Source organism: Pleuronectes platessa, chromosome 16 (genome assembly GCF_947347685.1).
Source record: "Pleuronectes platessa chromosome 16, fPlePla1.1, whole genome shotgun sequence".
In the NCBI taxonomy this organism is placed as follows: Eukaryota; Metazoa; Chordata; class Actinopteri; order Pleuronectiformes; family Pleuronectidae; genus Pleuronectes; species Pleuronectes platessa.
This window is the reverse complement of record NC_070641.1, coordinates 4,579,361-4,604,841: the sequence shown is the minus strand read 5'-3', so window position 1 is coordinate 4,604,841 and position 25,481 is coordinate 4,579,361. Positions and strand designations below refer to the sequence as shown.

General features: G+C 41.4%; 2 protein-coding genes across 5 annotated transcripts; both read left to right on the top strand.

The window, feature by feature from the left end:
• The first annotated feature begins 190 nt into the window (after window positions 1-190).
• si:dkey-204f11.64 (uncharacterized protein LOC100537752 homolog) lies at window positions 191-5,188 on the top strand. The gene is made up of 3 exons (XM_053443307.1): window positions 191-394; window positions 3,728-3,854; window positions 4,043-5,188. Exons 1-2 carry the CDS (start codon window positions 302-304, stop codon window positions 3,851-3,853), a joined length of 219 nt encoding a protein of 72 aa, XP_053299282.1. The 5' UTR covers window positions 191-301; the 3' UTR covers window position 3,854; window positions 4,043-5,188.
• A 428-nt stretch (window positions 5,189-5,616) lies between these two features.
• Window positions 5,617-24,676, top strand: carm1 (coactivator-associated arginine methyltransferase 1). 4 transcript variants are annotated; one of them, XR_008341983.1, is made up of 17 exons: window positions 5,617-5,803; window positions 10,841-10,966; window positions 11,981-12,087; window positions 13,380-13,484; window positions 14,145-14,255; window positions 14,410-14,587; window positions 15,012-15,102; window positions 16,757-16,838; window positions 17,074-17,159; window positions 17,260-17,349; window positions 17,471-17,608; window positions 18,622-18,711; window positions 18,832-18,944; window positions 20,682-20,759; window positions 21,920-21,989; window positions 22,110-22,178; window positions 22,301-22,372. XR_008341983.1 is itself a non-coding variant. In XM_053442659.1 (16 exons), the coding sequence occupies exons 1-16, from the start codon at window positions 5,662-5,664 to the stop codon at window positions 22,438-22,440; spliced, it is 1,746 nt and encodes a 581-aa protein (XP_053298634.1). In that variant the 5' UTR covers window positions 5,617-5,661; the 3' UTR covers window positions 22,441-24,676. The 4 variants fall into 4 exon arrangements, 3 of the variants coding, with proteins under 3 accessions (XP_053298634.1, XP_053298633.1, XP_053298635.1); XM_053442659.1 differs by lacking the exon at window positions 21,920-21,989 and having other exon boundaries at window positions 22,301-24,676; XM_053442658.1 differs by lacking the exon at window positions 21,920-21,989 and having other exon boundaries at window positions 22,110-22,214; window positions 22,301-24,676.
• The last annotated feature ends 805 nt before the right edge of the window (window positions 24,677-25,481 follow it).

Here is a 25,481-nt window from a genome sequence, read left to right as displayed (position 1 = left end):
ACCAAAAATTAAACATTGTCAACGAGTGAGCACTTTCTCTAATGTAGCATGTGTGTGTGGTTGAACTATAGTCCGTAATGTGTGTGTAACTGCAGCCCGGCACTGAGGGAAGGAGGAGTGTGTTTTATTTTGAAAGTTTAGACCGGAGTGTGTTACTTCAGCCATGGACTGAGAGAGGGATGAGTGTGTGTTTTATTTTGAAGGTTCAGACTGGGGTGTGTGTGTTACTGCAGCCAGGGACTGAGGGAAGGATGCGTGCAGCTGACGGCTGGATCACTCTCCCTGCTCTCCTGGCTCAGTCATGTCAAACAACAGCGCCCCTAACAGCAGTTTGGTCCTGGCCCAGAAGGCAGTGAAGCAGCTTCGTCTGGAGGCCAGTGTCAACAGGATAAAGGTTCGTCAACACAACTATGCACTTTCTGAACTTTACATTCCGCTCAACCCATGACTGTCTCTCACTGTCAATTACCTTCTCTTTAAATGTTTCTCAGAAACTAAACTCACAGGTCATCAGAGTGTAACTGAAAGAATCAGTGCAGCAGACAATCTTCCCATTATAGTGTGGCCTCTTTTTTTTTGTTACTTCTTACAACTAGTTTTCTCAAGTTACAGGAGATGTTGATATAATGTCAGTGTGCCGGAATATGTATTTTCCACTGTACAGTGCCCCTGTGGTTTAATAAAACGAATGTAAAGGACAGGAAAACATCCCCTAATGAAGAAAAGCAGTCGTTATTTCAACACAAGAAAACTTCACCCGTTTCCTGGTGTGCAGTGAAATGGTGGCAAACAGACTTTTCCTCTCTGAGTGCAGCACAGTGATGGCTTTGTTGATTGTGCTGCTGCTGTGTGACTGCTGGGATTGTTGGGCGGCTGGCTTATTTTTAGGACAAAAGTCAGACAAGTTTCCAGAGTGTTTGTGTGTGTTAGCATATGTCTATCTATAGTTATGAGAGCAAATGGTTCAATACCATCATTTTGAGAACATTTAGCTGGTCCTCGCAAATTCAAAGGGTTGTTTGACTGTTTCGACTTGGTTTTCGGGCTAGGGTTAGAATTAGTTTTAAGTTAAGGTTAGGCATTTAGTCGTGATGGTTAAAGGGATCGTATATGCAAAGAGGAAAATTCATACAAAACTCATCTAGGTGGGTGAAGTGTTTGCGACCACAAACATTGTTGGAGCTTCAGGGCTAAACTGCATTGAAGCCATATCTAATACAATTCACGTAACTGTTGACTCCTTCTTCAAACGTAAGAAAAAACAAGTGTCCGTTAGCCCAGACATTCAAATTTGACTCAAAACAAGGTAATTTACACCATGTCTTTGGCCTAAATGTCCAATGTTATCGTCCTCCGGATAACACCGCACAGCTCTCACCTCTATGTTCCTGACCAAGGGGCACTTGATGACATCAGCAAGAACTCGCGATAGCTGCCTGCAAATTTCATTTTCGGGTGAACTATTCCTTTAAGGTTAGGTTAAGAGGCAGGGGAATGCATTATGCCAAAGAGTGTCCTCAAAACTACATAGGGACAAGTGTGTGTGTGTGGGGGGGGGGGGGGGGGGGGGGGGGGGGGCTGTATGTGTGTGTGTGCACGGGCAGGGGAAGAGGAGCCCCCTAAAACAGATAAATCACAGATGAATTTCACTCAGTCTACAGGTGATTGTGTTTAGTTACAGTGCACACAATTTTGTTGTGAGCAGCCACTTCTCACTTAAGTACGTGCCACTGACATTGGAGCTTCAGTTCATTACTAGAGTGTTATGCAAGTGGAAGTTTAAACCACTAACCTAAAGGTTCAATATTGTAGCGATTTCACTTTGTTTAACTGTATCTCCATCCATATATGTGTAATCAGATTTGAAAATGTGTCAAGGAGTCTGAATGAATAGCTTACTTTGTCCTGCCTGTTCAGTTTGTTTATTTGGTTTTAGGTTGCAGACATTGGGCAATATTTCTGTCTTAATGTTATATAGATGGTATTATTATAATTTAGAGGGCACATCAGGAACATTTATTTATTTTTCTACTGAAAACATCTAAATTGAAATAGAAATAGCAAACGGCAAGGCCTGACTGAGTTATAACTCATGACGTGTTTGTGTGTCCAACTCTTGGAGCAAAACACTTTTCAGCCACTAATATCTATGTATTAATTTACAGATTTGTCTGCATGTGTACAAATCCTAATACAATTGAAGATTTAATTTACGCATTTGCGTAATGTTTTACACATTTACAAACTGATTAAACCCAAGGAGTAAGATATATAGTTACACAACTCTCCACACGTGCACACAAATCATTTTAAAACCATATCAGCCCGACAACAGCTTTTCCCATTTTCAAATAATGTCTGTCATACATTACAGCTTCGGCATGACCTCCGAGTAACACTATGTAACTTATGAAAGAGAAGATAACGCAAGTCTCCTCTTACTCAATAAAACACACACTTTGCTCAAGTCAGTCCACTCAGAGGTTTTACTGCTACAGCTTTGATATGATAGCTAATGATAGCAAGTGTTAGCAAACATTACTTAGATATATCTTGGAAATTGTCGTTAATAATAACAGACTTAAGATTAAGAAGTCCTTTATTCGTCTCGCAATGGGGAAATTTGCAATGTTACAGCATCATAATACATCACATAAGTAGCAGGCAGTACTTGGGTGAAGGAATATAAAGAAATAGAAATATACAACAATATATATCAAAATATCAACGTTACTAAACCAGTATCAGTGTAAAGAAATAAATTATGTGTCAGAATATGTACGGTGAATGGATTGCACATAACAGTTTATGTTGCACAGAATTTCTTTATAAATGACTATAGTACAGGGAATATTGCACAGTTGAGAATATTAAAGTGACAGTCCATAGTGGTGGTGCATGTACAGTAGATTTGCTTGGAGCAGAGCTTGTGGTAAAGTCTTACTGCTGCAGGAAGGAACGACCTGCGATAGCTCTCCTTCAGACACTTACGGTGGAGCAGTCTGTTGCTGAAGGAGCTTCAAGTATCTTCTCTACTTGTGATATAGTAACACTACATTTGAGCCTTCACCATCATCCCATAACTGTCACTCGAGGTCGAAAGTGAGATAACCATCCCAGTTATTTTATATCTTGGTTACACCCCCAGATGTTGTCATAGAGTGACAATTTATTGATTCCAAGCAGTCGAGAACACTTAGTATACAAGATCCAGGTACGTCAGGTGCCAAACATTAAAGGAGAGGGAGTAGTACAAGCTCCGCTAATTGTGTTCATTTTTTAGTTAAAGTAACAACCAGATTTCTCGAGTCATTCAGAATGAGTGTGACAGGAGAACAGAGCAGTGTGAATACAAACAGCTTGAAGACGATAGAGCCAATGGTCCTCTAGAATTCAGACACTCCCAGAACACATGAAAATTAATACCAATTGCTTTCAAATACAGGTATTATTAGTGCAGATTTTTCTGATGTTATTGCTCTGAAGTATAAGTAAATGTTCACACAAACAACCAAGCATTATCCGTGTCCTAATGTCTTTATATATAAACAATATTTGTATATAGTTTTTTTATTGTTGGTGTTCATATCGTCGGATGCTACACATTGTATCTGTTAGGATTCACATAATAATACTTAGTAAATATTTTGTATAACTGCTGTCGTACTGCATTATCATATATTATTATTATAATAATTAATATCCTGATATATTGTATATTATGCAGGTTTCTCAGGCCGCTGCAGAACTGAAGACCTTCTGTTTGCAAAATGCCCACAAAGACCCTCTCTTGACCGGGGTGCCCTCCAGTGATAACCCCTTCAGGCCTCCCAAGTCATGTGTCCTCCTCTGAGGTGTGAGTGTTCCTCTACTCCCTTTCCCTGAAGTGACCAGTTTTTTTATATCATAAAATGATTTTTTCCCCTGCTGCTGTGATACTTTTTCTACTGAGCTTCTTGCAGCTGCTAAACAATGAACTTGTTGTGCTTTTGGAGCACAAGACACAGCCCTTAAAGCCAAAATCTATTTCTTATCTTTTTAGGACTGTGAAGAAGTGAAAAAACACTTTAACAGATGCCTGATCATTCTGATGTGGATTTCTGTCATGTGCCCCATTGCCTCTGAAGATAAAGAAGTCAAAACTATACACACACTCACTCGCACAAACACAAAAACACACACAAGTTTTCACTGGGGCAACTATGGAATGATGCTGAAAGCTTCAGTTGAAACATTTTGTAATGCTGTATACCAAATCTATTAGGATTTATGTGTCTGTACATTTATAAAGCAAGCTGATTTTTCATGGTTCAAGAATCTACACTATGATAAACAGGCCTTAAGGCCAGTATGGAAACCTGATATACCGTTATAAGTTGATGGGTATCTGCTGATCTTGTAGCTGGCAGTGTGAACATGTGGTCTAGTTCATAAAGGTCAAACATGCTCTCTCAACTAATGAGCAATTTTATGATTCACCATTAAAAGTTACCATGTTGGCCATCTGTGACTTGAAGGTCTGTTCAGCATGAATGTTGTATCTTAGTTTTGAGCAGATACGAACTGTATTAACTAAACAAAACTTCACTGAGGTAAACTACAAAGAAACCGGGTTAAATGAAACTTATCTCTCTGACTTCCTGATATAAGTACATAAATACTCTTTTAAGTTGTAGGTCAAAGAGCTCTACCAATCAAACGCTGTACACAGGACACTGGGAAGTAGAATAAACTGAAACAGACTGACAGTATAAGTTACCTACTCTTGATAGAAAACCTATAGATTCCTGTTATATAACTGTGTATGCTACTAAACCTGTCACCTGTTGACCCCTCGGTCAGGATCAGGCACACCAACACAGTCTCTCTATAGTTGTCAGGATCCTCATTGACATAATGCATTCCCTAGCCCCAACTAAATGTCTAACCCCAACCTAGATCTAACCCTAAAACCAAGTCTTAACCCTTAAAACAACCCTTTGAATTTGTGAGGACCAGTCAAAACATCCTCACAAAGTCAAAATGTCCTCACAATGATGTTGTTTAACCAAAATTGGCTCTTATAACTATAGCTAGACACACACACACACACACACACACACACACACACACACACCCACACCCACACCCACACACACCCACAAACACACACACTCTGTAAACATGGTGTCCATTAAATTATTACCACAATAAATGTATTCTGTGTTGGTGTTTCCCTCTCTCAGTGTTTCATATGGTGGGATGTTACACACTGATAGGATTTAGGATTCAGACTTCTCACACCTAGTGATTTTGTATTACTGCTGCTGGAGTGTTAATACTAAGAAGTGTTGCTTTATCATATATCATGGATACAATGAATTATCATTGTTATTGTATACACATGTTTTGGGGTTCTGTTTGATTACTATTTGCAACCATAATGGAGGTAATAACCGTAATTTGTGGTTCTCATAAATAGGAAAACTAACGGATGAATCAATAATTTAAATTGGGGGGAAATTAGAGCCTCCATGACGTGCACCACCTGAGTTCAGGCAGTACCCCCTCTCGCCCTGCGGGCGGGGCTGCAGCCTGGATGCTCGCTCTGCCTCCAGCAGAGAGCAGTGCGCGGTGGTTGGATGTGAACGCAGCCGACCTGTCTCGACTTCCAGATCGAAGATGGCGGTGTCGGTGTTTCCCGGCGTGCGGCTCCTCTCTATCGGAGACGCGAATGGAGACATACAGCGACACTCAGAGCAGCAGCCGCTGCGGTTAGAAGTGAAAACCACACAAGACGCTGCCCTCATCAATCTCTCCAATGGTGAGTTGACCTTTTCCTGCCGCTGCTCCTCGGTGGGTCGGCCTCTCTTCTCCGGTGCTAATGCTATGCAGTGCTAACGCGTACACAGCTAATTTGGCCATACGTAGCGCTAGCCACCAAGAAGCTAATCCATCTTGAGACCACGTCGCCTCCCCCTGTTCGTCACGAGGGAGCCCGTAAAACTCCTTATTTTCTCCGTGTCGGCTGGGAATCGTCTCGGGGCTTTGTTAACTTTAGGTCTCGGTTCCCACACAAGTTCACCGCTGTGGGAAACCTCGAGTAAAATATTTCGCCACACACACGCATTACATAGCTCAGTCCGTGGTGAGCGTGCGCGGGGCAGTGCTGTGTAGTTTAATGCTAGTTAAACAATGCCACGAGCCTGGCTCCAGAAATGATGCGCAGTAGACCCGCTCGCTTCTAACGTATTTTGCCCTTGAGGCTTTAATAGCGTGCTCAGCCATGTATATATACGCGGGGGATGTTTTAAGCTAATGCGAGCATACTCCGTTCTGCCCATCGGGGACCCGAGTATCGGTACATCGCTGTTTGGCTCGTGAATTAGCCTGTTCGGGGTTGTTCAGAGCCGGGTATAGAGGGCATCACTCCCGGGTCGCTACCAAGCTCCGGGCGGCCACAGCGCTGTGGTTACCCGGTAGTCCGCGGTCTCTTTACAGCGGCAAACGCTTCAACTTTTCTAAAGCTTTTGCGTTTCATATGGCGTGGGCAGAACATGAGGGACGTTCTAGGTGGAGGAGCGAGATTTGGGCCCTCATTACTTATGCATTCATCTTTGTTCTCATCGGAACAATAGATGCTTCCCCGCCGCCTGCTCCCCTCCCGTTGCGGACGCAGGATCGGAGCCACTCCGCTCCCCCGCAGCTTTTGTTAGTCGGTGGGATGTCCTGCTGAAAAGAAGCGGCCGCGCCGCTGGCCTCCTCTGTTGTGATGCACACTGAAAGAAACCCACTCACGTAGATTTAAGTGAATTCACAGCAAGTTTGAGTGTAAGATGCTGAGCCCCCCCCTCATACATCAACACCATATAAAGATGAGGTGTGAATCCAGAACTGCACATTTTAATTAACACAATTCTAACTTGAGTCGAGAATAGGAAATAGAAAATGGTAACACAGAATTACATACAGATGTGTGACGAATTAAAGGAGGGGGGGCAGCTTGGAGTGTATTAAATTGCTTTCGGTTACTCGGAGTAATCTACGGATATCATCCGGAAGGGCTTTCTCTGGAGTTTCACCCCAGTAAAAGTGAGGCCTTGACAGCAGGAGATTCTCTGAAGGTTTCACTTCAAGCAGATGGTTGTGTTGATGACGTGTTTAACATGAGACAGACGCCAAGCTGATTAATAAAAAAACAAGAAATATTTAGAAAGAAACATTGGTGCTATACTAGTGGAAGACGCAGACAAATATACCCAGACAGTTTTTGGTGATACAACCTTAAACAGTGTCAATGATATGTAAACAATGACTCGTGATGTCGCAGCAGAATTAATTGCATGCCGCGCAACCCCTCAACTGAATGGTTGGAGATTACTGGTTTTTTTTAACCCCCTGCTCCTTTTTTGTGCTGATTAACCCTGAACAAACAGATCTCAATAAAAGCATCAGTTTTGGGTCACTTTTGCCTGCTGTCTGAAGGTAACTTTTGGGGAATGACATGTGAAAGTGTGCTAGGACTTTACTAAACCACAAGGAGGACTCTGACAGCTCCAAGACAAAAGGATTCTCTGGTCCGATGAGACAAAAACAGAATCATTGAACTCGTCAGTTTCTTTTACATCTTTTACTTGTCATTAACACCAACTTGCTTGCGGTCAACCCCCTGGATAATCTGATGCTGTGTTCTCCCATGGGCTCACTGACAAATTATCCAGAGTTTTTACTAGGCACTGACAGCAGGAACTCTTTAGAATGTCCAAAGGACATTCGTTAACACCCATACAGCCCCTCATTGTCGTTTTTCGGAGTTCAGTGCATGTCTGAAATTGGTTAAATTAGATCCAAGTGTAAATAAAAATACTCTACAAAATAAAAATAAAAATACTCTACAAAATAAAGTTGTTGTCGGGGAAAGTCTAACAAAGCATAGATATGCAATATGCTTTATTAATGTGCCACTTATCAGACAGCATGAAATCTAAAATTTTATAATTTATTGGCATCAGTTGTACTAAATCTGAATCATTAGTTGAATTTGTTTATTTAATGTAAGTCAGTGCTTTCCACAGAATTGGAATCTTACAAAGAAAGCGGTAGTAGGGTAACCCCAGGACTCCTGCCACAGAAACCTCCGCTTCTCACACTCACGCAGAACTCTGCAGCTGTTAGCTCTGACAGATGTTGCATTATCAGCAGCCGGCTAGTATGTAGTCAGTCTGTTTCCAGGTCCAGGCTAATACTCCATGATGGAGAGGAGCAGAATAAATCAACAGTAGTGTTGAGTCAGCAGGAACAGCATTGAAGAGGAAACGGCATAGTGAGAAATACGCCAAGTAGATCCTGTTCACAGACAACAGCTGCACTGACTCGAGGCTCATTTCTCTAACTCAATCGAGAAACAAAAGGGGGGAAATAAATGTCTTTCTGTCTTTCTTAATAAATGGCTTTCACTAATTTCATCGAACGTAGGTTTGTTTATCAGAATATGATCTTCTTTAAGGGAAACACCCAACATCGTCATTAAAGGGGAAGTCCTCTGGTTTTTTCACATACTATATGTCAGTTCTCAGCCTGTCAGAACTGCCTCTGGATGGCTCCTCCATAGATATGTCAACTGACTTGCCTCAACATGGGATGAGATTAGAAACCTAATGCCAACAGTAAGGCTTCATTGTGATCTGGAGTTTGAAAGATTGGGGCATTTACTAGGTAGGAAGGCTGAAATGAAATATAGAATCCAGCTCTTTTGCAGTTTGATGCACACGTAAACTTTCAGGGAGAAAGTCATGAAATATCTTGTGCTGCTTTGAAACAACAAACTACCTCAAAAATACTTCATGTTGAAGTCTTGTGATGTCTTAATAAACTTCTTAAACATCATTCCTATAATTCTTTTTACATCTTAAATGATATAGATTTTAAATCATCCTGCTTTAAATGATTATGAAGTTAATGATGACACAAAACACATCTTGAGTTGTTTCTTTTCCATCTCGTTTCTGGCTCAGATTTGATGATCTTGTGTAAGTGATTGAGAGGAGAATTGAGGACTGATGTGCGTGGCTGGCATCTCTCCAGTAGACGCATGCCTTTAAATGTTGCTGCTGTTAATCTGTTTATGTGTGCTAATTTTTTTAAGCCTGCTTTATGACAGAACTAGTTTTTCCAGACTGCAGATGTGTTTGCATAGATCAGTATTATCCATGCTACTCTTTTAGCCTGGCTCATGTGTCCCGAAGTATTACTTCTGTGTGTTTTGTTGACAAAATTGCATTTTTTTGTGTTCAGAAACTCCTAATTATGTATTAACAAGAGAGGATGATTTCACTAAAACATTTGAGTCCGTACTAGCTGTACTGCTGCTACTTCCCAAAGCTGAATGAAGTTATCAGTGTATGACAATATGATGAGCAAGTCAACAAGGACTTCCACAATTAAGACAGTGTTTACATCCTCTTTAATGGGTGATGGCTGCCTTTCTCTAACTGTCATTTAAACAAAACTCCTGGTGTCTCTATTCAAGAGTCTAGAGACAGTACAATATGGAAATTGAAATAAAACTTTACTAACAAGATAAATGCAAAAGATAAAGTTGCACTTATTTTACTTCGCTCCCCACTTCTCTCAAAGCATTATTTAGACCTAAGAAGCGATGGTTCTCCTGCAAATTAGTGTCAGAGGGGAGCTTGTTCTGTTGTTTTTTTGTTACATTTTTGCATGAATCTGTAAAGACAGATTGAAATACTGAATCCTGATCATATGGGTCAGTGACCTCACAGAGGTGCAATGTTCATTGTTAGTATTCCCTTCATCTCTCAGTGAAATGCAACTTGGCAAATTTCACAGTTGTTGGATTAATAAAGGATTATTTTAGCATAATTTCTTTTAATTTGATACCCAACCCTTATAATCGATGCGAAATGTCTCATAGAGCACACACATGTTTGTTATTCTAAGTGAGGGCCCTCATTGGCATAATGCATTCCCTAATCCTACCCCAGACCAAGTCTTTACCCTCAAACATCCCTTTCAAGAAGTTAAGACCGGCCAAAATGTCATCACTTGACGAACATGTCCTCACTCCTTAGGGTCTATGCTTACAATGGTTCTCACTAAGATATAAGTACAGGAACACAAACCCACAGTAACCCGCTGAATGGTGACTTAACATACCTGTTTGTCAGCACATGCACGTAAAGAAAGCTCCTTCCTTTTATTCCTCTTTGAGAAAAATTTGCTAAAAACTACAGAGCCCATCTAAAAATTCCCTGAACTTGATAACATAGCTGGTTTTGCTAATTTAAATGGGGTTTGTCAACTGTTATCAAAATATAGAAGAACTTTTGCCAGGTATCCCTGTTGCTTTGTGAAGACATAGACGTCAATGCAAATATAAATGTAAATCCAGGAACAGGGACAAGACGGATATCATCATCGGTGGGGTTGGAAAAGTCTCACCTGATTTTGCAGTTCATTTTAAAAAGAACATTGTAATAGATTTATATGGAATGGATCCCTATTTCTTTCAATTTTCAAACATCAAATGAAAGCAAAATCCTGCAGTTTGTGTGAACAAGGGGACAGAAATAAAGAGGCTGATGCTGCATTGTGTTCAGCTCTCCCACACAGAGAGGGTTGTGATAAATGTTAAATGTGTGACAAGCAGCAAGTAAACAGTCTCTTTGCCCGTCTTGCAAAATGAAATGCAGAAGCCCAAACTGTGTGAAATGATTACCTCAAAAAGAGTCAAGTTTTAGCTACATACTGAGCATCACACAGTTGTGAATTTCAGTGGCTGTATGCAAGTATGTCTCCCGCTGTCCTAACTCTTTCTATCTTCTCCATTTCATTCCAGGAGAGGAGGCGAGTGTGTTCAAGTGTTCCGTTTCCAGGGAGACAGAGTGCAGCCGCGTGGGGAAGCAGTCGTTCATCATCACGCTGGGCTGCAACAGCGTCCTGCTGCAGTTCTCCTCACCGGCAGGTAAGCAGAAAATGTCCCAGCACAATAAGACTGTCAAAGCAAGTGACAACAAAAAGTTAAATTTGCAACTACCAGCTAAGGAAGACTTAACTGTGTAAATAACCATGCACTGGAAAAATAAGATCGTAATAACACGTCTTCAGTTAAGAATTCAAGTAACTAAATACATGTGTTCCTCCTCAGTGCTCACTCCACTACCATCTTGGCTTTGCTTCCTGTCTTTTAATAACCTCAGTGAGCCGGTGTGCCAACGTTTGTTATGAAAGCATTGAGATAGTGTTTCCCCACACACTTAGTACACTCCGCATGGAGTGTGGAGCAGGTGTAATGTTAAAGTCCATCTCACCCTGACACACACACACGCACACACACCTTTTTCTCCATGAATAGCAATTGCCCAGTTAAAGGAACATGGGTGAGCCTATCAAGCTTGGGGTATGTCAAGACGTTTTGGGCATGGGGCTAAATTGTAAATACACTGTATTTGTATAACGAAGCGCTCGACAGTAAAAATCCCATTCTACCATCAAAACATGCATACAGCAGGTCCATACTCTGCACTTTTCATATCTCACAGCATTCGGTCACCAGGGCCTCAGTTTGGGGTTCAATATCTTGCCCAACGATACTTCAGAAAGCAGACAGGACCTTCTGGTTAGTGGACGATCCTGTCTATATGTAGTAAGAGCATCTGTCCACTTTATATTGGTTGTACAGTGAGCCTAAAATATGAAATCCTTTGCATTTCCCTGCTGCTGCCCTTATTGGCCACAATTGTACCAAACCTCTGGTTAATATATAAAAGTACTAAGAAAAGGTCAAAGATAGGGTTAGATGTATAGCAAGACACTATTGATCCAATGTGCACACACTCAATTGCGTTTTAAGTCAGTAAGTGTGTTAACCTCACATTAATCAACTCATTTCTGATCCTCTGTGTTTGAGCAGTTTCAAACAAAGATGTGTAATGTTGCTACAACAAGACTGCTAATTCTTCATGTTTGTGTTCTTCAGAATTTCAGTCTTTTTATAATCTCATGAAGAACTGTCGCGGGCATCTTAGTGAGCAGTCAGTCTTCAGCGACAGAACAGAGGAGTCCTCTGCGGTACAGTACTTCCAGGTGAGAGGAAAGCGTGCATGCACACACATAGACACACAGAAGAGACACAAATTGTGGCAGTATAGACAGTTCAGAATGTCTTAACCATGCCAATGCTTTAAATAAGAAATAAAATAGTTTGTTTCATAACAACTACCTTGCTGATGCTGTCTTTCACTACTTATAGTTTCCTTAATTTACTTTTTATAAGGAACATCCCTTTAAAATCGCATTTGTGGAGTTTGATTAATTAATTTATCTTTTTAAAGTAAGAAATCAATTCCACAAAGCAAAACATTCAACAGAATTTTTTTTTTTTGCCACATGACATGCTCTGTAAATACTGTGTTTGGAGTCCTCTCCTGAGAAAAAACAACTGAGCACCCTGAAGGGTTTTGGTCTGAGAAAACGTCACCTGCTTGTGCGTACCAGAAGGCATGTGGTGCCCCTCTGACTGAAGAGACAGAACATCATCATTCTGTCATTAGCTTTCTGTAACAGTGTCAGACAGCAGCTTGCAAGACAGCACAGAACGAGCCTCAGACTTTGAGAACAAACACATATTGGTGTTCTTACTAACGTGTCCTGAATACGCTACCAAACTAACAGAGAAAGTGCCCTCGCTAGCACCATTTTCCAGAACGCAGCTAATGAGCATGTCAGCTGCAGCATATTACAAAATGTAAAGGTTCAGTAGAATTTAGTGACATCTAGTGGGGAAGTTTTTCATTGCAGCTGAATACTCATTACCTCACCCTTTCCCTTCCAAACATGAAATAGAACCAGTGGTAGCTCAGTTGTTATGTAGAGCTCCAAAGGTGTTTAGATTGTCCAGTTTGGGCCACTGTAAAAAACATGGCTGCGTCCGCAAAGAGGACCTGCACCTGATGTAAATATAAACTATCTAAATATAAAGGGCCCATTCAATGGTACAGCAGACAACAATTTACAACATTTTTAGACGATTAAACACTAGTGAAAACATCACTACGATAACTTAATATTCACTTTATGGCAAAAGATCACTTTCACATGAACCTTTGAACTTTTCCCCCCTTGTTTGGTTCACATGCTAACTGGGTTGTTCCACTTGTTTCAACACCACTGCTTAAAAAGTACCACCTGTTTGGTTTAAGTTGCAGCTCCCAGTGTTTTATTTCTGCTATTAATGAGAATCATTAACAGAAAACTAAAAGAACGGTTATCTCATTTGACTGATTAACAGGATGACTTGTGCAAAACACAAGCAAGTTTGTGAAAAGCAAGCCACAACTTTGATTGGTATATTAATGTGTTTAATTGTCTTTCTGCAGTTTTATGGCTACCTCTCCCAGCAACAAAACATGATGCAGGACTACGTTCGGACAGGGACTTATCAACGGGCTATTCTCCAAAACCACAATGACTTCAAGGACAAAGTACTACCTCACACACATCTTACACATTTTTGTTGTTCAGGCTCAATGTAGAAGTCAGTCAAATTATTTCCCACAAAATATTAACAATTATGATTGAATTGACTTCATGTGTATCCGTCCAGTTTCTCTCAAACCCTGAAACTTTGGGCAGTATTGTGTTCAAAGGGTTTTATCCCCCACACAGATCTCTCAGTATTGATTCAAACCTATAAAGCTGAGACTATCACATTGAGTATTGAAGCAAACAAAGTGTGTTACTGACCAATGGTGTTACATTCAGTTATCTAAATGGGTGGGGTTTAATTTATGCATGGGGCTTTTAAGTATGTGTGTCCCTAAAAACAAACAGTAGAACATGCTGTAATTTGATCCTTAATTTGTAACTGTGCTGGGGTTGTTTAGTACAAAGTCCTACTGAGTGGTTGGCGAGCAGCTGATCCTATTTAATTGTCCTTGCAAACAGTCAGTGTAATAACACCCAGTTTTTTAAACACTATTTCATTATTTGTTAATCAAAGAAATGTAACTTATTATAACAGTGGCCTAAATTATTATGTGTTTTGTTCAAATCTTGTGAAAATATTTAACTTACCACGGTATACTGCGAAACCAAAAATCTTGCCGACAGTGACTTCACATTTCCTGTTCTATATTTTCCAGGTGGTGCTGGATGTTGGTTGTGGCTCTGGGATCCTCTCTTTCTTTGCGGCTCAAGCCGGAGCCAGGAAGGTCTATGCTGTGGAGGCCAGCACCATGGCACAGCATGCCGAGGTATATACGCAGGAACACACAGATGGATATTATTATCAGTGACCCATCTCTGATGTGATTTGAGCCACTTTATTATTACTACGGTTATTCAAAAAGAAGGCCGCCATTAAAAGAGCGATATCCTGCCGCTGTAAAGAATTTCTGTGCCTTACAGGTGCTGGTGAACAGTAACCGTTTAGGCGATCGTGTGGTCGTCATCCCGGGGAAGGTGGAGGAGGTGACACTGCCAGAGCAGGTTGACATCATCATCTCAGAGCCAATGGGCTACATGTTGTTCAATGAGCGAATGCTGGAGAGCTACCTGCATGCCAAGAAGTTCCTCAAACCGAACGGTGAGAAGATTTGCAGGACAGCAGAATGGTCATGTCATTTTATTAGGAACTCCCGGCTCAAGCTAATGCAGTCTAATGCAACAGTCGAAATATGTTAATGTGTTGATAATCATAATTGCAATGCAGTACAAAATTGTTCCTCAAACATAACCTTCATGAAGAAGTTTATATTGCACATTTGCTGCTTTAGACATTTTCTCATGGTGTCCCTTATAAACTGACAATGGAATGTATGTTAATCAGCTAAATTAAATGTGCTGAAGACCATGGGTACAGCTAATGTCATCTGATAGATTAAGACATTGATGTTAATGTTTCAAAATTATTTTGTCATTTTTAGAAAATGCTGACCTCGTTCATTGTTTTAGGCTTTTGGCAGTACATTACTTTTCTTGATTGACTTCTGTGTTTGTGTGTATCTCAGGTAAAATGTTCCCCACCCTCGGTGACGTCCACCTGGCTCCCTTCACAGATGAGCAGCTCTACATGGAGCAATTCACCAAGGCCAACTTCTGGTGAGGAGGGGCAGAGTCTTGCTAAACTGGGTCTTCCCCCAACCTGACCTCTGAAAACCTTTTTTGCCTTGTCCTTCATTGTTATCCCAGAAGATGTATGGTGCACTTATCCAAAAAGGCAACAGAGGAACCATTTGTCAGAAAAATGCAGCCGGCATGTTCAACACTACATTGTTTTTCAAGCAGCTTAAATATGAACTGAAGTCCAGACATTTTCCTCAATTTTTCCGGAGGGGCTGTATGTGAGAAAGCAAATATCCCAGTCAAATGCTTCTGACATATGATGAAAAGCTTAAAGAATAGAAGTATCTCAGATTAAAAGAGAAGCCATAAATTTAGAAAATGCTGACAAAAATGAAAGCTTTTGGCAATAGGGCTGACTTTGGTGACAAAAAGACCGGACTAGGACAATATCTTGCTGTTTTCTTCATATGTGAAAGACAAACTCCGGAAAATGTCTGGAAACAGATTTCCTGACATTTTCGTGTGCATAGGTGTGAATGCTCCTTTGCCTCTTCCCAGATGGCAGGACAGACATTAAGTGTGGGAGGGGTTCGCTGCAACAATGTGTGGAAGATGCATGTCCGGCAAGGGGGGGGGGACAAAAACGAGGCACCCATGACTCAACTTCCCTGATGACTTCACTCGCCTGTTTAGTTGTTTTTGTCTGGAAACTTTGCAGTCCCCAAAAAGGGTATTAATGCAGATAGCCAACGGTGCCCTTTAGAAGACGGCGAGATCAAGGGTGGAGAGAATTGCCTCCTTCCACTGGCGTTAGAAGGAGTTTATGCTGGCTGATTCCGTTCTTTGTGCTCAACACCATATCCGCTGTATTTTTTTAACTTGTCGCACACCGTGGGACTAGCCCATACACAAACACGGATCAGCTTGAGGCAAGAGACAACAGGTTTGTCTGGACAGACTTCTCTATGCTGCCACATTAATGAAGGAGCATAGCAATTGAGGGGAGCTTAAAGAGACACTTGGTAAAGATGAGACCATCTAAGGGAACTTAGAAAAAAAAAAAAAAGTGGCAACTGGTTTTTCAGGGCAAGGAAGCACACACGAGCCCCAAGCGTTGCTATAAGAGGAAACAAACCAGTGACAATACTGTTCAGTTTGTATTTCTTCTTTGCTTTTTTCTGGGAGTGGTGCTGTTTAAGTCTTGCGATGACACTTAGGAGGACTGCACTGAGTACTAGTGGCTCATATGCGAGTATAAAGGGGAAACTGTCATGTTGACGTCATAGTCTGTGTGCACAAAGACCAGTCTGTCAAGTATTAGCGTAGTTTAAGAGCCCAGTCACAGATGCGTGAATGTATCAAAGGAGAATCTTCCCCTCCTGTTCACTTCCAATCTGTGCAAGCGAGGAGTCAAATATAACATTCGCTTCTTTTGGCAAAGCTAATTGCAGCAGGGGTTTAAATAGTGTTGAACTTTTGTAAACCCACAATATTTGCTTCACATTCACTAATTTGTGCCCTAAAGCTTCACAACTCTGATAATGAACTTGATTGGTTCAAAGTGTTCCGTTTACTGCAACCAAAATCTTCTTTCTGAGATTGTGCCAAAAAATATGGCTTTAGCTATAATTCTCTTAACTTTTATAGATATTGACTGAAGAAAACCTAAATCTGATACTTTGGTCCTAAGGTACCAGCCCTCGTTTCATGGCGTAGACCTCTCTGCCCTGCGAGGGGCAGCTGTGGATGAGTACTTCCGCCAGCCAATAGTGGTAAGTCATCCATCACACATACACACAGGTTTACATTGGATGATTAATTAAATGACTGGGCATGGTAAAGAAGCCTGGGGTTCTCACTTGAGGACTTTATCCTCTGCCTGATGATGCTTTTGCAAATGAGGTAATCAGGTGTTATTTTGGTTGAGATACAATCTAGCATTTGAGGTGAATTAGCCTTGATGTTTTGCTGTAGTCTTGTAGGATGAGCTGAGATTTCCCTCCTCAGGACACATTCGATATCCGTATTCTGATGGCCAAATCGGTCAAATACACAGTGAACTTCCTGGAGGCCAAAGAAGATGATCTTTACAGGTGTGTGTCTGTCGTTGCTTGTTTTTCATATAATTATATTAAATGTATATAAATTGAATTAACAACTCTCCTTCCAAACCTTTTTTCCTTTGGATCACAGGATAGAAATTCCCTTTAAGTTCCACATGATGCACTCTGGCCTGGTACACGGCTTAGCTTTCTGGTTTGATGTGGCATTCGTGGGATCCATGTAAGTCACTCATAGACATGTGGACAGTTGGACTGTGTTGAATCATGAGAAATAAATTGTATTATTCCCACACAGTTGAGTTACTCTCACAGCACAACCCCTCTTTACACCCCTCTTGCAGGGTGACAGTATGGCTGTCCACAGCACCCACAGAGCCTCTCACCCACTGGTACCAGGTGCGCTGTCTGCTGCAGTCTCCCCTCTTCACCAAGGCTGGGGATACACTATCTGGAACTGCAACGCTGATGGCCAACAAGAGGTATGATAGCCGTGTGTACTAGAAAATAACTGAGTTCTCTCTGGTATTGTCATCCACCTATCTCAATTTAGAAAATATTATTTAACAATAATTTCCTAAATAAACATAGGCCCTTGAAATCAAAGGCAAAGAATAATGATTCTGTTTTTTAAATGAAATTGAGAAAAACTTAACTTAAAATTGAAAGAGACCAAAAATTGGGAAGTGCCTAACTATCTAAATTAGAAAGAAAAGGAATAGAAAAGAGGAAATACAAATGAAGGTTAAAAAGGAAAAAGAGAAACAAACTAAGCCTTTATTACTGTTAAGAGGTGTTGCATAAAAAGTGAACTCCTTGCCAGCCGCAGTCACAGCTGTTGTATGGATACATATAAGATCAGCAGCTCAGATCATGACACCTCCCCACATTAAACGTTGCAGAGATGTTAAATGACGTTCAAGGTTTTGAACATGATTTTGATAATTTCATAAATCTTTGAAATCAACTATATAATGTTAATAAAAAAATAAACTATGTATGAAGACACAATCACTGTAGCTTTACTCTAAACCAACTTCTCTGGGTCTCTGCTGTTTGCCGGGCAACCTCAGTGACAACAAGTCTCATTGATGTTACTGTAGCTGGTTAAAGAACAGTCAAGCTCCTACCCCTCTGTAAAACCACTGTTATTTTTACAAATGTAGTCATGTACGGATTAAAGGGAGATATGGCATGTTGATCAGTGAACTTAAGAGGCTTGCTTGTAGATGGATTTAGATACTGTTGGACAGAGCCAGACTAGTTGTAATCCTTTTTCCCAGTATTTGTGCACAGCTAAGCTAGCACGCTATCATGTTTATGATACAGACACGAGTATGCTTTACGTCGTCATGTAACTAAGCAAGAAAGCAGAAAAACACATTTCCCAAAATGTAGTCATTAAAGGCTCATTACTCCCCAGTAAATATCTGAGCTCTCATGTGCATTTGTTGTAATTATTTAAATGATACATAGCTGGTCTCCTTTCCCACAGACAAAGCTACGACATCAGTATTGTTGCCCAGGTGGACCAGACAGGATCAAAGTCCAGCAACCTCCTGGACTTGAAGAACCCCTTTTTCAGGTGAGTTGCTCTCCTGACCCCAGTAAACACACCTGTATGTAGATGGCGCTATACAGGGGCTGAGATGGGGATCAGGGTATGCGTCTCTAATTTCCAACATGTGTGTGTATGTAAATGCAGGTACACAGGCACCACCCCCAACCCTCCTCCTGGCTCACACTACACTTCCCCATCTGAAAATATGTGGAACACAGGTGGAGCCTACAGCATGAATCAGGGGATGGCTGTATCAGGTGAACAGACACATGATCACTGGTAGATGAAACGTATCCTCCAGTTGTTTACCAAAGCTTCAGGTTTCCTGAATGTCACCTAAAATTTAAGAGACAGGAAGAGGCAGACAGTCTGGATATGGGGTAATGCTGAGTGTTGGTTAGTCATTTTCTATGTGAATGTAACGATGCATTGATTCTTAACCGTAAGCCGGTGTGTTCATAGCACGTCATTTTTAGGCCTGCATTTCAATTCAATCCTAAGGTGTCTGGAAGTGTTTATCACATGGCATCGAGGGATACTGGTGTGACAGGGCTCCAGACTAACATTTTACATTGGTCCACATATACATTGGTAATTTCTGGACAGGGGCATGGTATCAGCAATAATTTCCCAAATCGATTTGATTCACAAAGTACCAATTCGATTTCCGATTCCATATTTCATGGGACTATATCAAGTCTGCTGAATTACGTTTGAAAATGGTAAAATATCCTCAAAATTGACTTTTGAATAATTATTAAACATTTGGCTCAGTTAACAGGATGGGATAGTTATGATTTAGGTGAGTCGTGAGTTATTGCATTAGGTTAGTATTCCAGCATTTCATTTTCAATGTGTTTTAAATAGGGGTCTCAGACTCGGATCAAACAAGCACAAAGTACGGTTCAGGTCCTTATATCTTCTGATTAGTGTTGGTCTTTATTGATGAAGTGTAAAGTGAGCGCAGGTCAGCAGGAGTGTGGAGGTAGCGCTACCAGAAAGGAGAGTAACGCTTCGGCTCTGACCCTGAAACAGTAGCGGAAATCGGTTTGTGTCAGCGGTCTATTGTGGAACCCCTGTATTAAGCAGTTTTTGTCGCCACTGTTGGACAATATCTAGCCTGATTCACTGCCTCTCCTCTCACATCTCTGATCCACTGTCTGTTTCCCCCTGCTTGAGGGAGTGTGGGCGGGGCCTGTGTGTGTGAGTGTAAACTCCGCAGAGGAGAGATGAGAGAGAACTTGCTAAAATGCTTATAGACACACCAGCTAAATATTTGACGAACCGGTGTGAACAAGTAATTTGTTGTCACACAGATTTTTTGGTTCTCTGGAGCCTTGTATCATAAACAGTTGCTAAGAGCAGTGGTGATCTGAGCCAGCAATGCATTCACTGTCTTCTTTGTGTCCACAAGGAGAGGGCTTCATCCAATGTAATTGTATTTTTATATGCAGCTACAGCAAGCTACTTCACTGTTTTTGTCCCCTTACAAATCAAATATTCCCTGTTGTTCCACAACTACTTTCACATTTAAAAAGCACATGCAAGACGTTGCACAGTGCCATCGCTAGTTGCATGCTCCATTTGATGCATAAACACAACAAAGTGAAATCTACTTACTGTGTGTTGGTAATCTGATTCCTGTCAGTTTTGTGTCGACAGTGAAGTGTCATCCAAAACTGATCTGGGAACATTATTTTCACTGTTTTATTCCCTGTTTGTTTTATATGTAACAAATGTGTGCCTAAGAAAGTAGAATCCAACATAACCCCACTGAAAGAAAATACATTTGAATGAAAACTGACATGTTATCTGTAATTATGTCAATCACAAGCCACAAAGCCTAATGCTAACTTTTGGAGTGAAATGAAACGGATTGTGTTCATAGCGTCTCTTTCTGTGGTCACATTTGTTACAAGGAAACAAACGGCCTCATATTCTTTACGTCTGTGGGTTAAATGTTTATGGCTTTGTTTCTGTCTTGCTTCCTCTAGGGATGCCTGCAGCTTATGACCTCAGTACAGTCATTGGCGGCGGCCCGGCAGTGTCTCACAACAACCTCATCCCCTTAGGTATGAACTACACTGCGCCGGACTTCTACACACCTCATGAAATGTAATGTCAGGAATATCAATAGGGGAGCGACAACAAGTCTGCAGTGAGGCAGGAATTACCAGACGCGCATAAAAGTCAGTTCATGTTTAAGTTAAGTGAGCAGCACGGAAAGACTTGAAGAAACTTGACAAGACTTTGATTGCTTGGCTGCTCAATCCCCTTCACAAAGCTGAAATAATGAAATGTGTAAGTTTATTACTGAAAGACACAGCCGTCGCATAACATGTGAACTCATGATCAGTAACAAGCTGATTTTAGTTCAGCCTCAGTAAAGAGCCAGATATGTTTGACATTTTAAAACCATTGAGATACAGTTGATCAGCCTAAACCTCATGTTTAAGTGTAATGTTAATAATGAAAATATTTGACATTTGTGTAACTGTTCATAATTATAAAATAATATGTTACTGTATATTGTCAGTCAATTTTTTCTGCTTTGTCTTTTTCTTTAACTGATAACTCTGTTCATAAGTGGAAATAGGTGTGCTTTGGCTGCACTGACGCTCAGTTGAGTTGTCTGCCTCTCAGGTGACATCTGAGATAACTTACGAGCCTGAACACATGTTTAACATAACTTCTCTGATTAACAAGGTGTCTGATGTCAAATAGTGATGATGATGCCTATGAACTGTCCTTCAGTGTTTTCAGTAATCCGTCCTGCCTCCCTTCTTAAAGACCTGTTAACACCTATAATGAGCGACCTGTTGGCCTTCATCATCACTGCGAGTGCTTTCATGTAAACTAGGCACACTGGCTCGTGTGACACACAACCTGTGCCCATGTGTTTTGTACACCCCAACTGTGGCCAAATCAAAATGTCTCCTTACCTTTACACAGCCCTGACCTAAGATGAATTTATTTACATTGACTTGGCTAAAACACCTGTTGACATGTTTTGACATATAAAGCCGTTCTCTGAGTATTTATAAAGACAGTCAGAAGATATTGTTTCAAATTGTACACTTGGTAAGAGGTCTTCTACGTGACATGTATGTTTTCACTTTATACAGGCACTGCTGACACTGCATCGTACTTTTCATTTAGCTCTGTTATTTCAACACTTGATCTTTATTCAGTCCGTAACACTAAATCTTGACTTTTCAACTTTTAATTTCAGCTGAAAATTTCCAGCAGCTTTCACATGTACACTACCCAAAAATGTGACAGTCAGTAACTGGACTGCCACTGTGAGTAACTTGAGTTGATGTAACAGGTTTCATGGCATCTATGAAATATTTTGTAGTTGAGCAGGAAACGTGCTAAAATCGGTGTCATGTAACTGTGCTCTCTTCTCTGATTGGTCACAGTGAACACCGGGATTGTAAACCACACCCACTCCCGGATGGGCTCCATCATGAGCACAGGGATTGTGCAGGGTACGTCCAGCTTAACAGAAACGAACAATGAAATCAGTATGTGCATCTCTATAAACACACACTGTACAATACAGTTGTATTCGCCATCCGTGTTGAATGCCGACCTGTTCTCTTCTGCCCAGGAGCCACAACAGGACAGTCGGGCCCAAGCAGCAGTGGTTCTTACTATCCCATCACCAACCAGTTCACAATTGGCGGCGCTGCCATCTCCATGGCCTCACCTATGGTCATCCCCAGCAACACCATGCATTACGGCAGTTAAGACAAGGACTCCGCAAAGACCTCTTCAGCGTCCCCATCCCCCCTGCATGACAAGAGATCCCCAACCCCTCTCAGTGGAGCTCCTGTCTACCACCCCCTCCGCCCTTCAACTCTGACTGATCCTCCATTCGCAGCCAAAACCAATATACCAAAACCAGTGCCGCTGGCACTCCCTCCCCTCGTTCGTCAACCACATTCTACTCCGTTCAGTGCATCTCGATATGAACTATATAAACAGTCAAACACTCGTATCCGTCCAGACTCTTGTCTTGCTAGCACCCAAAACCTCCTTTGCCCTTTCTTCTCCTGGGACTGCAACCCATGCACAGCTGAGATGCACAGCCGTTATCACGTATCCCCCTCCTGGGTTTTTACCCTCCTTACTGTCTCAATCCCTCCACTCCCCTTATCAAGATGATCCCAGAGTGTTTCCCCCAAATATACCTGTTGCCAGATACCAGCATCAGCCCTTTCCCACAATTCTCCTCACCTCTGTACCACATCTTCGCTGAAGTGTTGCATTAGTGTAGTAGGACACTATCATAATCAACACTGCTCTGAGCAGCTATCTTGGCTTTTCATATCGGATACAAATACATGTCCTTAGCCTTTGTGCACAAGAGACTCATGCCAGACAAGTGGCAGTTCACACAAATCACGTTTCCCTTGTTTTCTCAGTGTCGATGATTCATTTCGTCGACAGAGGCTGATATATCAGAAAACTGCGGCTTATCTACATATATTGGCCCCCTGAGGAGGATGCCGAACATGTGCTGTTTCCTGTTACTCAGACAAACTAACCATCCAAGTTCTTCTCATTATCCTGTGTGTTTGTACTTGAAAGTAATTATGTTGCTTTTCACTGAGATTCACATATACATCATGTTTTGGGAGAACGCTGGTCACCTTCCATGCCTAGTGATGAGAGATAAGCGTCACATTTATCTGTCTGAAATAGAAAGTCGATGAGATGAAACAGGCTGTAAAACTTCTCTTATTGATATGAATGACACCGGCTGACATTCTTAATGCATAATTAAAGATTAGTGCAGCTTTACGTATACTGTAATGTGGTTACCCTATAACCTGAAAGTTTTTAAGTCTATCTTTAAAATGTGAACCTTTAAAAATCTAATAATGCAGCTGTTTTCAGGCCAGTTCTGTTGTTCTTAGCTAACAATCAGCTGGGTCCAGGGTCTGCAACGCAAGAGTCCTGTCCTCATACATGCTGTGGGGTTGCCAGGTTTGAAAAGCATTTCAAAGTGAACAAAAAGCCAGGTGACACTTTCTATTCTTATAACTAATTAAAAAAAGGGACTTTCTCGAAGCTGGAACTTGTCTGATCTGACAGAGCGAGGCTGTACTGGACACACTCAAATTATGAAAAATGTGGTTTTAAACCCCTTGATTGGTGTGACACAATGAACTGTCCAACTCTGTCAGTGTCTTCTTTAATCATCCTTGGTGTCGCCCTTAGTTTTACACAAAGTGACGGTAGTAGTTTGGTGTAGTGAAAATTAGACTGCGTGGAAGATGACCAATTGGAAAAAGTCTCCCAAAAACTTGCCTTTCCTTATGCTAGAACTCTGTAGTCGAGGAAACCTGAAACAAGCCTCCTGCCGCTCCCATCACCCAACTCCTAGCACATGATCTGTTTCCTTTGGCCAAGAGGACACTGCAGCAGCTCCTCCCCAGCCAGTTGTTTGTCGAACCAGGTTACTCCAGCAGTTCGACGTGGGAGATTTGGAGAACGAGCCTGTAAGGACCAATAACCCAGGAGACAGCCCACTGGCTGCTGGAGTGAGGGAAGCTGTGCTGGATTTGGCAGCGTCCTAGTTTACATCCTTGCTTCCCCTCTGTTTCCCCCTTTGAGACTGTCAAAAAGAGACTTCATTGCTGAGGCATGGGACACGGCCTGTCCGCCATCTCCCTCCTTCGGTTCACTATGTATGACCGCCAGCATATCATGACCCCAAGACACCCTTGTCCCCTTTTATTAGTCAAGGAGAGAAAGACTGACACATGTATGCATTGCTACCAGTGTCTTCTACTGGACTTTGTTCATTTGAAATTATGAGTTGGCAAGTTTTAAGAGCTGAGGAAAAAAAATGTCTCTTTGTAGAATTAATCTTTTTTGTTATCTCTATTTTGTTAATTTCTTCTGTCACAAAAACCAACAATTAAAAAAAAGAGAGCCAATTAAATGTGGTGGAGATAATCCAATCCCCATTCTGGAATCTGGTGTTGTACTACTTTTTTTGTTCCCTCTAGTTTGTTAAAGCCTGTACACGCCGGATGTTTACCATGTGGTAGCCTTTAGCTATGTGTCCCTTTTGTCATTATTCTGTGTAGCCAATAGTGGCATCCACTTTTATCATGGAGAAGTGTTTTAGGACGACGTGTGCCATGTTCTGTTATTTCTGTGTTGATGAAGCAGTAACAACACTTTTCTCACTGACTGACAACGACTCTTCTGCTCCACATACAGCCAGTGACGTCTGCAATGAACACTGTGGCCAGCAGGTTCTCTGTCTACAACACGGGTTTCTGTGGCAGCTGCAGTTGGTCGGTCCCTAAATTACTACACAAGTTTCTGTGTACACTGAGCCGCCACTACTAATATACAAGTCGAAATGTTGAGACTAGTTTGACTGGGATCCGGACTAGTTATAGCTTTAGAACCACTGGCACTAGTTATAGCTTTAGAGCTACTGGCACAAACTGTATAGTACAAGTTGTTAAGCTAACTTTTCAGTCTCATGTGAGATTATATTTAGCTCGTATCTCATACTAACATCCGCTGTTGTGGTCAGCACCACAACAGCTGTGAATGTACCCAAACATTTCCTGAGATCCGATCCGATCACATTGGAAGGTGTTCTGGGAAATGTGGCCACATTCTTTTTGCTCCATCCAGGGTCACATAAAACGTATATGAATTATTTTTACAATTCTCAGTGACCATAATTGTATTAGATTGTGACAACTACCACTGGACGGATGTTAATATTTGGTCTGAAAAGGCCCAAAAGTCTGACGTCT

What these genes read in the sequence shown, in the direction of transcription:
- carm1 (XM_053442658.1), top strand. Translation starts at nt 5,662, where the DNA reads ATGGCGGTGTCGGTGTTTCCCGGCGTGCGGCTCCTCTCTATCGGAGAC. An exon ending in GAAGTTCCTCAAACCGAACG is followed by an intron (nt 14,588 to 15,011) that starts GTGAGAAGATTT and finishes TGTGTATCTCAG; the next exon opens with GTAAAATGTTCCCCACCCTC. An exon ending in AGAAACGAACAATGAAATCA is followed by an intron (nt 22,215 to 22,300) that starts GTATGTGCATCT and finishes TCTTCTGCCCAG; the next exon opens with GAGCCACAACAGGACAGTCG.
- si:dkey-204f11.64 (XM_053443307.1), top strand. Translation starts at nt 302, where the DNA reads ATGTCAAACAACAGCGCCCCTAACAGCAGTTTGGTCCTGGCCCAGAAG. An exon ending in CCAGTGTCAACAGGATAAAG is followed by an intron (nt 395 to 3,727) that starts GTTCGTCAACAC and finishes TATATTATGCAG; the next exon opens with GTTTCTCAGGCCGCTGCAGA.